The 12,177-nt window shown below is 41.2% G+C and overlaps 1 protein-coding gene across 2 annotated transcripts in view; it reads right to left on the minus strand.

Annotated features, from left to right (window-relative positions):
- Window positions 1-6,655: 6,655 nt before the first annotated feature.
- The window catches only part of zdhhc7 (zinc finger DHHC-type palmitoyltransferase 7), an 82,252-nt gene continuing 76,730 nt past the window's right edge, over window positions 6,656-12,177 (minus strand). For both annotated transcript variants that reach the window (XM_072279894.1, XM_072279893.1), the window contains 2 exons: window positions 9,641-9,771; window positions 6,656-8,073 (listed from right to left, as the gene is read on the minus strand). In XM_072279894.1, the coding sequence (XP_072135995.1) occupies window positions 7,897-8,073; window positions 9,641-9,771 (308 nt within the window). In that variant the 3' untranslated portion in view covers window positions 6,656-7,896. The remainder of the gene's footprint in view (window positions 8,074-9,640; window positions 9,772-12,177) is intronic.

The following is a 12,177-nucleotide window of genomic DNA, read 5'->3' on the forward strand; positions in this document are numbered from 1 at the left end:
GTATCTGTCCGCGGCCTGGGTGTTGGGGTGGTGGGACACTGGGGTGTCATCTCATCATCTGTTTCCATTAGAGCAGGCGGCTCATCTTCTCCTATGACTGCCCGCCCCGATGTCGAAGGTTGAGGTTCGTTGTCTGCTGTGGCTGATGTGCAAGGCTTGCTTGACTGCTGAGCCTCGAGCATTTTTCTATAATACAGTTCTTTGCAAGGACTGAAACCATCCTGCAAATATCCCCTAAACAGACGTACCCTTTCAAAATTAAAGCCGTACTTTGTCATTGCAGCGAAAATCTCACGCAGTGGCTTCACGTTCATTTCACTACTGCATTCGGTTTCGATTGTTATCCTTTCCTCTTCCAATTGCATCAGCTCTTCATCTATCAGTTCTTGGTCATGGGATGCCAAAACCTCTTCAACGTCATTTTCGTCAGCTTCCACAAGTCAAACTCACTTTGTCCTTACTTCATTCACCACGATCGAAACGCTTAATTATGTCTAGTTTTACACTAAATGTAACACCCTTACGAGCTGTTTCAGGCTTTTCCAATACCTCAGAACTCATCTTGCAAACGGCTGCTCAATGCAACATGTTAAAGCAATGCTGTTCTGAATCTGGGGAGAGAGGCTGCTCAGGGCGCGTGCTGATTTTTTTCGTAACAGTGAAAACACCTTCTGAAAGTGAAAACAGGGTACTAATGTAAGTCTTTCGTAACAGTGAAGTTTCATAAAGCGAACGTTCGATAAGCGGGGGACACCTTACCACAACCTCTGGCTTTTCACCTTTCAACTTCAAGAGACGTAGAGTCAGTATGGATAGAACTGAGAAATTCTAAGGGTAGAAAGACCCTAATGGGAGTTATCTACAGGCCCCCAAACAGTAGTCTGGATGTAGGGTGTAAGTTGAATCAAGAGTTAAAATTGGCATGTCGCAAAGGTAATGCTACAGTTGTTATGGGGGACTTCAACATGCAGGTAGACTGGAGGAATCAGGTTGGTACTGGACCCCAAGAAAGGGAGTTTGTGGAGTCCCTCTGAGATGGATTCTTAGAACAGCTTGTACTGGAGCCTACCAGTGAGAACTCAATTCTAGATTTAGTGTTGTGCAATGAACCAGATTTGATCAGGGACCTCGAGGTAAAGGAGCCATTTGGAGGTAGTGACCATAATATGATAAGTTTTAATCTACAATTTGAGAGGGAGAAGGGAAACTCGGAGGTGTCAGTATTGCAGTTGAACAAAGGGAACTATGGTGCTATGAGGGAGGAGCTGGCCAAAGTTCAATGGAACAATACCCTAGCAGGGATGACAGTGGAACAGCAATGGCAAATGTTTCTGGGAATAATGCAGAAGGTGCAGGATCAGTTCGTTCCAAAGAGGAAGAAAGATCCTAAGGGGAGTAAGGGGAGGCCATGGCTGTCAAGGGAAGTAATGGACAGTGTAAAAATAAAAGAGAAGTATAACATAGCAAAGATGAGTGGGAAGCCAGAGGATTGGGAAACTTTTAAAGAGCAATAGAAGGTAACTAAAAAGGCAATATGCAGGGAAAAAATGAGGTACGAAGGTAAACTAGCCAAGAATATAAAGGAGGATGGTAAAACCTTCTTTAGGTATGTGAAAAGGAAAAAAAATAGTTAAGACCAAAATTGGGCCCTTGAAGACAGAAGCCGGTGAATTTATTATGGGAAACAAGGAAATGGCAGATGAGTTGAACAGGTACTTTGGATCTGTCTTCACTGGGGAAGACACAAACAATCTCCCAGATGTAATAGTGGCCAAAGGACCTAGGGTAATGGATGAATTGAAGGAAATTTATATTAGGCAGGAAATGGTGTTGGATAGGCTGTTGGGTCAAGGCTGATAAGTCCCCAGGATCTGATAGTCTGCATCCCGGGGTACTTAAGGAGGTACTTTAGAAATCGTGGACGCGTTGGTAATCAGTTTCCAATGTTCGATAGATTCAGGATCAGTTCCTGTGGATTGGAGGGTGGTTAATGTTGTCCCTCTCTTCAAGAAGGGAGGAAGAGAGAAAACAGGAAATTATAGACCGGTTAGCCTGACGTCGGTGGTGGGAAAGATGCTGGAGTCAATTATAAAAGATGAAATTACGACACATCTGGATAGTAGTATCAGGATTGGTCTGAGTCAGCATGAATTTATGAAGGGGAAATCATGCTTGACTAATCTTCTGGAATTTTTTGAGGATGTAACTATGAAAATGGACAAGGGAGAGCCAGTGGATGTAGTGTACCTGGACTTTCAGAAAGCCTTTGATAAAGTCCCACATAGGAGATTAGTGGGGAAAATTAGGGCACATGGTATTGGGGGCAGAGTACTGACATGGATTGAAAATTGGCTGACTGACAGAAAACAAACAGTAGCGATTAACGGATCCCTTTCAGAATGGCAGGCGGTGACTAGTGGGGTACCGTAGGGTTCAGTGCTGGGACCGCAGCTGTTTACAATATATATTAATCATTTAGATGAGGGAATTAAAAGTAACATGAGCAAATTTGCCGGTGACACAAAGCTGGGTGGCAGTGTGAAATGTGAGGAGGATGTTATGAGAATGCAGGGTGACTTGGACAGGCTGGGTCAGTGGGCAGATGCATGGCAGATTCAGTTTAATGTGAATAAATGTGGGGTTATCCACTTTGGTGGTAAGAACAGGAAGGCAGATCATTATCTAAATGGAGTCAAGTTAGGAAAAGGGGAAGCACAACGAGATCTAGGTGTTCTTGTACATCAGTCACTGAAAGCAAGCATGCAAGTACAGCAGGCAGTGAAGAAAGCTAATGGCATGCTGGCCTTCATAACAAGGGGAATTGAGTATAAGAGCAAAGAGGTCCTTCTGCAGCTGTACAGGGCCCTGGTGAGACCACACCTGGAGTACTGTGTGCAGTTTTGGTCTCCAAATTTGAGGAAGGACATTCTTGCTATTGAGGGAGTGCAGCGTAGGTTCACAAGGTTAATTCCCGGGATGGCGGGACTGTCATATGTTGAAAGGTTGGAGCAACTGGGGTTGTATACTCTGGAATTTAGAAGGCTGAGGGAGGATCTTATTGAAACATATAAGATTATTAAGGGATTGGACTCGCTGCAGGCAGGAAGTATGTTCCCGCTGATGGGTGAGTCCAGAACCAGAGGCCACAGTTTAAGAATTAGGGGTAGGCCATTTAGAACGGAGTTGAGGAAAAACTTTTTCACCCAGAGAGTGGTGGATATATGGAATGCTCTGCCCCAGAAGGCTGTGGAGGACAAGTCTCTGGATGCTTTCAAAAAAGAGATGGATAGAGCTTTTAAAGATAGCGGAATCAAAGGTTATGGGGATAAGGCAGGAACTGGATACTGATAGTGGATGATCAGCCATGATCACAGTGAATGGCGGTGCTGGCTCAAAGGGCCGAATGGCCTACTCCTGCACCTATTGTCTATAAGATATCATGGACGCTATCAGAAATATCCCGGACCCTTGCAACTCGGAAACAAACTACCATCCATGTTTCTTTCCTACGTCCACAGAATCGCCTGTCTGACCTCCTAACTATAGAGTCTCCTATTCCTGCTGCCTTCTTCCTTTTCCTACCCATCTGAGCCAGAGGGCCAGACCCTGTGCCGGAGGTGCGCCACTGTTGCTTCCTCCAGGTAGGTCGTCCCCCCAACAGTACTCAAAGAACAGTACTTATTGTTAAGGGCGACAGCAACGGGGGTACTCTCTAGTATCTGACTCTTACCCTTCCTTCTCTTGTTATCCACTTATCTGTCTCTCGAGGCCCTGGGGTGACTACTTGCCCATAGCTCCTCTCTATCACCGCCTCACTTTCCCTGACCAGACGAAGGTCAGCGACCTGCATCTCCAGTTCCCTAACACGGTCCCTAAGGAGCTGCAGCTTGACACATTTAAAACCATCCAAATTAAAACCAGGGAGAAAATACAAATGATGAAACAAAAGGCTAATAGCTTGGAATTCTCTCCCCAAACCAGCGTAAGAACACATTGCATAAATGAGAATTGGATAATTACTTGAAAAATATGAAGGAGGGGATTAGGTAGCCAGCCAGAAGTAGTGTAATGAATTTGAAAACTGATATAAGGTGAACAAATGTTGTTCCTAAAAGCTAGTTGGCCGCCTTGGCAGATAATTACATAACAAGACACTCTTGTTCTTTGAGTAATTATTTCCTTAGAAGTTTCTAAACCACAGCATCATCTACTTGAGAACCATGCCAAAGTTCAGAGTGTATTTACAGCATTATCCATGTATACTGTAGACAAACTTCGCATTAGTTTTCTTAGCCTCAAAACAAAGAAACACATTAGAACCCATTTAAAAAAAACTCAACAAAAGCCGTCAAACACCCAATGTGCGAAAAAATACATCATGCAAACAATAAAAAAAAGTAAACAAATAACACACAGAACATTAACCGCAGAGTCCCTTTAAGTAACCGCAGCCACTGAACCAGTTCCGCACTGAGGCAAGTGAAGCCGGTCCAGGAGCGGGCCAGAGCCACGGAATCTGTTCAGTGCTGAAGCCAGTAAACCTCCTGGGGTAGTGCGCTGAGGAGAGTGAGGAACTGCTCCTGAATCTGGCCTTACGAGACCCAAGACGCCTGCACCTCCTGCCCGTCGGTGGGAGCAAGAGGAAGACCTCTCGAGGGCAGACAGACTGTGCTGAACACCTGTTCGTCTTAGTTCTAGTCCTCGAAAAGTTTAATCTCGCTTGACGCTTTAACTTTCACAAAGAAATGGAGACGTCCACGAATTCATCTTCCGCCACCAGCCTGCGGTGCAGCGTCCGCCCCCAGCGACAGCTGCCTCGACTGTACCTGCCCTCTCGAGGGTCTAGTACTCCAAATCCCCAAGAGATCACAAAAGCCCAAGATCACTTGGTTGGTTCGAAAGAACATCCATAATAGGGAATTTACAGGTTGCAGCGATCACAGTTCATATCTGCTAGAGTATCTAGTAGTTTTGTGAGCTGCCTGGAGAATGTCACTGTTGGTCGCTGGCCTGTGAAATACTCATTTGTTTGTTTAAAGACCAATAAGGGCGTGAGAGAAAATTTGAATAAGGGAATTTCAAAAACACATGATACACCACACCGTACTTCAGTCCTGACGAAGGGTCTCGGCCTGAAACGTCGACTGTACCTCTTCCTAGATATGCTGCCTGGCCTGCTGCGTTCACCAGCAAATTTGATGTGTGTTGCTTGAATTTCCAGCATCTGCAGAGTTCCTCTTGTTACCGTACTTCAGAGCCGTCCAAGCTTTTCCAAAGCTTAAGTATGATCCACAGCTGTAGTAACCCTTCAGCATTTACCCAAATGTTATCAATCATGTGTAAGACTTGACAATGAAGATCTTCACAATTATTCAACTGCAGTTGAGCATATTCTGCTATTCTGCAGTTTTTCATCCAGCTGTGGGATGTTCCTGGAACATAAAACATTAAAACTCCTACTGAAGCTTGAAGTAAATTCAGGGGCAACCAGAGGACAGAAATAGGCCCTGTAAATATTTGCTGTAACAAACAAATGCCTTTTCTTTCTATTTTGTCAATGATTCTCATCTTTAAAAAGTTCATGGTGCTTTTTTATAAAAGCAAGTTCCCACTGAATGGATTCCGTTCAGCATATTTGTACCATTTGAAGTATCAACAATAGTCCCTACTGTTTGAGGACAATTATAAATTGTAGCCTAATTCAGAATTGGACTTTACCTCCAGAAAATAGTTTTACTTTCCTTTGTTTCTGCTTGGCTACATCCATCTCCAGAATTATACTTCAAAAGGTTACCGAATGGAAAATTGTAAATGTGAATGCATTCAAGGAGCATTAAAAGAGCACTTTCAGGTCGAGTTCCTCAGTAAATAAAGTAAGGATTGACCAATTGAATAGAGACATCGAAAACTGCAGATGTCAGAATCTGGAGCTACAAACAAGATGGTGGAAAAACTCAGGAAGCATCTGTGGAAGGAAATGAATAACTGATATTTGGGATTGAGACCCTTCATTTAGACTAAAAAGTAGAGGATTGATAAGACAATAAAAGAGGTGAAGGGAATCCATAGAGCAGACATCGGCAAAGTGAATCCAGTTAACGAGGGTTGATGGACAATTTGGGGTCGGAAGATTAGAAATAGTGAGTTTGGGAGGTGATAGGTGAAGGCAATAAAGGGCTGCAGCTGATGGAATCTGCTAGGAAAGAGAAATGGAGCATGGAATCAAATAAGGAAAGTGAAATGTGCAGATGGAAACAGTAGAGGAAAGAAAATAGAAGGGAGTAGTTGAATGCATTTTCAAAGCTAGAGTCAGAGTCTACTTAGTAATAATCTGATCACTGAAACAACTTTTTTTCCCTCAATCCATCTTTCTTGGTAGTTTGCATTATTCTGTCTACTTTTGTTGCTTTTATCATTCTTTCTCTCTTCAACAACCCAAACCCACCACCTTCCCACTACAGAGACGATACCAGCCCCGTTTACCTGAAAGCCGACTCTCAGTTTTGTTATGGAGTCCTAACACACATTCCAGAAACAGCGCCAGCATTACGGAATTGGCTATTATACAGTGTAACAGCTCACTAAGACAAATAAGATGACACGCACACTATTACTGATAAAAAGGACCCTTCAACTCTTAAATCATAAGTTACATTCAATTGACATTTAATGCTCAAACTGTCACTACATTCTGTTAGTGTAATGCTTGCACCTTTGTATACTTGTTCAATACATCATATCATATGGGGAGTAGGTTATATACTAGATGCTTTACCTTAGGAGCAGGAATCAAACATTAACATTTATTTTCTATCAGCTGAGTTCTGATAAGTTTCTTTGAGGGTTGAAGGATTTAAGTCAGCTGAAAAATTAATACAGCCTATTAGTTGACAGGATTATACTTTCTGCTGATCTAGACTGCAGAAAGCATATTTCATCCACCTCATCACAATAAGTCGTATCGAAGTTGAACTGTACATGAACACAAGATCTGCAACAATGAAATTACTGTAAATCATTGCATCTATGTTGGTTTCAACCAAATTTTACGTTTCAAATAATTAGAAACAATAGATTTTATTCTATTCCATATACTGAGCAATCATTCTACATTAAACTAATGAGATGATTTGTAATGAAGATAGTTCATTTCAATTTCAGAAGCATCAACAATCTTACACTTACAATTCATCTTTGTATTTTAACAAAGAAATAAATAGAAGTGAAAACGTAAACTTTTGAGTTGTAACAGTGCACACCCATACCACAGTCAAAGGGAAAAAGCTTTCATGAAATAAAAATAAACACAAATATACATGAACTGAAAAAATAAAGTTTCCCCTTTTTTAGAGTTCTTTTTATATACATATAAAAATATAAAACAGATAAAGAAATTATTCAATGCCAACTGATGTTTTATCTCATTTAACAGTTTTAAGTATGGAACCTGAAACGTATTTTCATGAATGCTAAATGGATTGAAAATGATTAAATGGACAAATTTTATGTTAAGAACATTCTTAAGCAATATTACTAAAATGACATCAATCTCATTGTGGTTTACACCCAAATATTTTGTGATTATGTCACAAATAGTACATTGATGCAATATTACAAAATGAGCAACTTTGTACAGTAGAGTTAGGATGTCTAACTGTCCATTCAAAGCTACAGTTTGATCTTTCCAATCCATTCGTATGATGGCCGATGGAGCTTTCTGTCAGTTCACTAGTTCCAGACTTCATGAGATTTGCTCAGAATTAGGTTACTATGTGCAATGTTAACAGGCAGCAGTTATTTAATCCATAGTACCTTAAAGGCAGACTGTGGAAAAGAATGAAGTCTTGTTGTGCTAATTTTAATATTAGAAAGACTACTTTCTCAGAAAAGTTTTTCTTAAACAGCAAATTCTGGTCCTCCCTTTATCGGTCTAGGAAGGAGTCGCCTTATTCTAATGCCTGAGAAAGGATTAATCCATAGAAACGAAGGTTGTCCTCCAAAAACATTCTTCATTCCTTCCCATCGTAGTTTCCTTTCCCATGTAGGCTTTTCATTTTTTAACCGTTCAATTTCCTGCATGATAAACACAACACCACATTGATTAAATATGATTATATGGTGGGTAAACATTTAAATATTCACTCCTTTTTCACTAGAAGGATGGGGTGGAGGGGGTTGTTGCTGAATTAATCAATTTACCATGAAGAAGAAATTTTGAGAATTTTTATATTTATCTTAACTAGCCGTGTTGCCATTGACCTCAGAGTCCAGCAAAAGTTTGAATTTGGAAATTTAAAAAACCCGGGTGAATTAACTTACCTTCAGTTTTTAACATTTGTCTTGTTTAATGGGCATAAAGTTCAGCATGATTTTGCACTTAATCAACCTTTTGCAGAATCAGTATCACTGAAGGAGTTTAATTTGCTCAGCAACAGAGCTAAGTTGAACAGCTTGCTTAATGCTCCAAAGCAAAGCAATGCAAAAACCTGATAGTTTTTGCAATGTTATTTTTCTGTACAATGCACGTAGAACAGAGGCATGCATGCTGCAGAATCAGTTGCCTAGACTAATTTTCTCTGCATGTAAACCTAGATGTTAATACATAGTCCATTTAGCAGCCTTGTGCATATACTTTCAACTGGAATTTGGTAGGGCCATGGCCATTGAATGGGTGTAACAATTTTTAACCAACTTCCTACTCTGCCTTTCCACCTTGAGTTTTCTTCTTCTGTGGTTAGAAGTGGTTGTAAAAGTAGGAAGGGAAAGCAGGGTGGGGTTGATGGCAATGTGATGGGGGGAAAAACAGCTCAATTCTAGTTTGTGTTGCAAAGAATCATTTTTCCATTCAACTGCATTTTGCTTTAGGCTCTTATCTGACAGCAGAGTATATGAATTTCACATCTCATGCAGAAGACAATCCCTCTGATGAAACTGAACTTATCCTGTATAGTAAGATAGTTCAGTTGCATTCCATGTTTACTCTCTTTGACAGGGTTTTACCCACAACTTGCATGGAATTCAAAATACTAACAACTGAGTTCACCAATGAAACCAACATTAGCACCTACTATGATTTTATGTTATAAAAGTTAAGATGTACAAAAGGTCATTTTAATACACTTTACTACTTTAAAAATCAATCTTTGGCAAAGCATGTATGCAAGTGTTTTCAATACAAGAATTTTTGCCAAGTTTAACTTGTTTCAGCACATTATGCAGATGATGGAAGATGGCATGAGTTGCCAGAGGAAGATCTGCAAGGCGGTACAATTACAGCGTTTAAAAGACATCTTGACAGGCACATGGACTCAGAAGGTTCAGATAACATGGGACAAGTGCAGGCCAATGGGTCTAACTCTTGGTCAGCAAAGATGACTTGGACGAAAGTTCTGTTTCTGTGCTGTATAACGCTATGACTCTAAAAGCGAGCAAATCTTTCCTAGTCTCAGGGGTTTTGTACTTGCATATCAGAAAACTACCAAAATACTTTTAAAATAATGTTCAGACAAACCAAGCAGAGGATAAAAGGCTCTTATTTGGGATTATTTTTGCATAATGCCATTAGAAACAGTGACAAATTCTCCCTCTAGTAACATTCAATGTGGTTTCTTCAACTAAAAATCATAAAAATAAAACTTACTGTTTCATCATTGCATATTGAATGAAGTTGTGTGCCAAACATTACTGAGGTGAACGTGAGAAACAGAAGCCCCTCAAGGCACAAAAATATGATTAAGATTACAGTTACAGGAGGTGAGAAGCCACTGCATTCTGTGGAGAGAAAAATATATTAAAATATTTCTAACATATAATAAATTCTAATTTTCTTTCACCCACTTATAATTACCCTTTTACATCCATTTTAATTTAAAATAACTTACCAAGTAATATGCAATGTAAAAAAATATACTCACACACACACACACACACAGAGCCTTTCAAATAATTGTTCTATTGAGTGATGCTTATGGGATGCTCTTTTGCCACACTGATTGGGATTATCAAGCAGCTATTTCATATACCTACTGTATTGTAGTTAATGTGTCAGAATTTAGTGTTAATGGGACAGTGTTGGTAAAGCCACATCAAAACATGAGCAGATTGAAATTGTCTGCACTGTTTTGAGGAATTTTTGGCTGGCAACCAAATTCAGTGAAACTACATGACAAAAAGGTTAGTTTGTGCACATTTCTACAATACTAAATTGAAATCAACCTTTATTAGCTAATGAGAGAAAAACAAACATTTTGGATGATCATGGTAAAAGAAATCTAAAGTTTCCAAAAGTTAGTTCTTATATTTCTTAAAATTTAATTGCATTTTCTTATCAGCATTGATATATTTCCCCTTCCTTGAATGGAACATGGTAAAACCTATGCCCAGGTGATCTTGCATCACCTTGCAAATTTGATCAGGCAACTTTATGAGTGATGCTCATCCTCACACATGACCTTTGCTGGTCTAACATAAAATCATGTCATTCGCTAAGTGACAAATAAGAGAAAATCGGCAGATGCTGGAAATCCAAGCAACACACACAAAATGCTGGAAGAGCTCAGCAGGCCAGGCAGCATCTGTGATAAAGAGTATAGTTGATGTTTTGGGCCGAGATCCTTCGTTAGGATTTAGAGGAAAAAAAGATGAGAGGTCAGAGTTAGAAGGTGGGGGTAAGGGAGGAAGAAACACTAGGTGAAAAGTGGAGGGGGGGGGTTTGGAGTGAAATGAAGAGCTGGGAAGTTGATTGGTGAAAGAGATACAGAGCTAGAGAAGGAGGAATCTGATAGGAGAGGACAGGCCATTGAAAAAAGGGGGAGGAGCACCAGAGGGAGGTGATGGGCAGGTGAGGAGATAAGGTGAGATAGGGAAATGGAAATGGAGAATGGTGAGGTGGGGGGCGGGGGCATTACCAGAAATTTGAGAAATTGATGATCAGGTTGAAGGCGGCCCAGACGGAACATAAAGTGTTGCTCCTCCAACCTGAGGGTGGCCTTGTCATGACAGTAGAGGAGGCCATGGACTGTCATGTTGGAATGGGTAGTGGAATTAATTGGGAAGTGGAGCTCCTGTTTTTTCTGGTAGATGGAGCATAGGTGCTTGATGAAGCAGCCTCCCAATCTAAGGCGGGTCTCACCAATATACAAGAGGATACACCGGGAGTCCCGAATACAGTCGATGACTCCAACAGACTCACAGGTGAAATGTCGGCTCACCTGGAAGTACTGTTTGGGGCCCTGAATAGTGGTGACAGAGGAGGTGTAGGGGCAGGAGTAGCAATTGTTCCACTTGCAAGGGTAAGGCAGATCAGTGGGGAGGGATGAATGGACGAAGGAAATGCATAAGCAGCAGAAAGGCGGGGGGGGGGAGGGGGAGCGAAAGATGTGCTTGGTGGTGGGATCCCGTTGGAGATGGCAGAAGTTACAGAGAATTATGTGCTGGATATGGAAGCTAGTGGAGTGGTAGGTGAGGACATGAAGAACATACCCCTGGTGGGGTGGTGGGAATGTGGGGTGAGGGCAGACACGAGCCAATTATTACTTCTTTTGGAGTATTGCAGGGAATGAATTAAATTCCCTGAGGAGCAATATTGCTTGCCATGACGGGGACACCTGGTCTTCCCAATGTAATGATGAACTGAAATTTTTCAGGTAAGATCCTTATTTATCTTTCATTCTTGTGGCTTCACCTGATATTTCACAAACCCACATCCTGGCAGCTTCTGAATATGCAACCACCCCACCTGAAGGCCCAGTTACAGAAATTCCCTGTCCCTACAATCCACCACCCATCCAAGGTCACAATCTCCCAACCCAATGGGATACCTCAACCTTCCCCCTTCTGGATATCTCAACCTCTAACCAATTCCTGCCATTGAGCCTCATTGCTTACCCTGATCTGAGATCTTGGGGCCTCTTAACTAGTCATTGAAACTGAGAGAATACAAAAGGAAAGACTGTAGGGTGAAGTACAGACATAATAGCTTTAGGAGTTAATGGGTTTACAGTGAACGTTAAACTATGCCTAGCTATTAAAAAATGTTGAGAAAGATTAGAGAAGAGTTGGAAATGGACCATGGAAAGAAATGGAAGTGGAAGTGGTAATTCAATGCTCATGGTGAGAGTAGGATATACAACCGAGGTTGAATTGGAAAGAAGAGGTGAGGGGTGAATGAGTAAAACT

The sequence above is a fragment of the Mobula birostris genome, chromosome 15, assembly GCF_030028105.1.
Source record: "Mobula birostris isolate sMobBir1 chromosome 15, sMobBir1.hap1, whole genome shotgun sequence".
NCBI lineage: Eukaryota > Metazoa > Chordata > Chondrichthyes > Myliobatiformes > Myliobatidae > Mobula > Mobula birostris.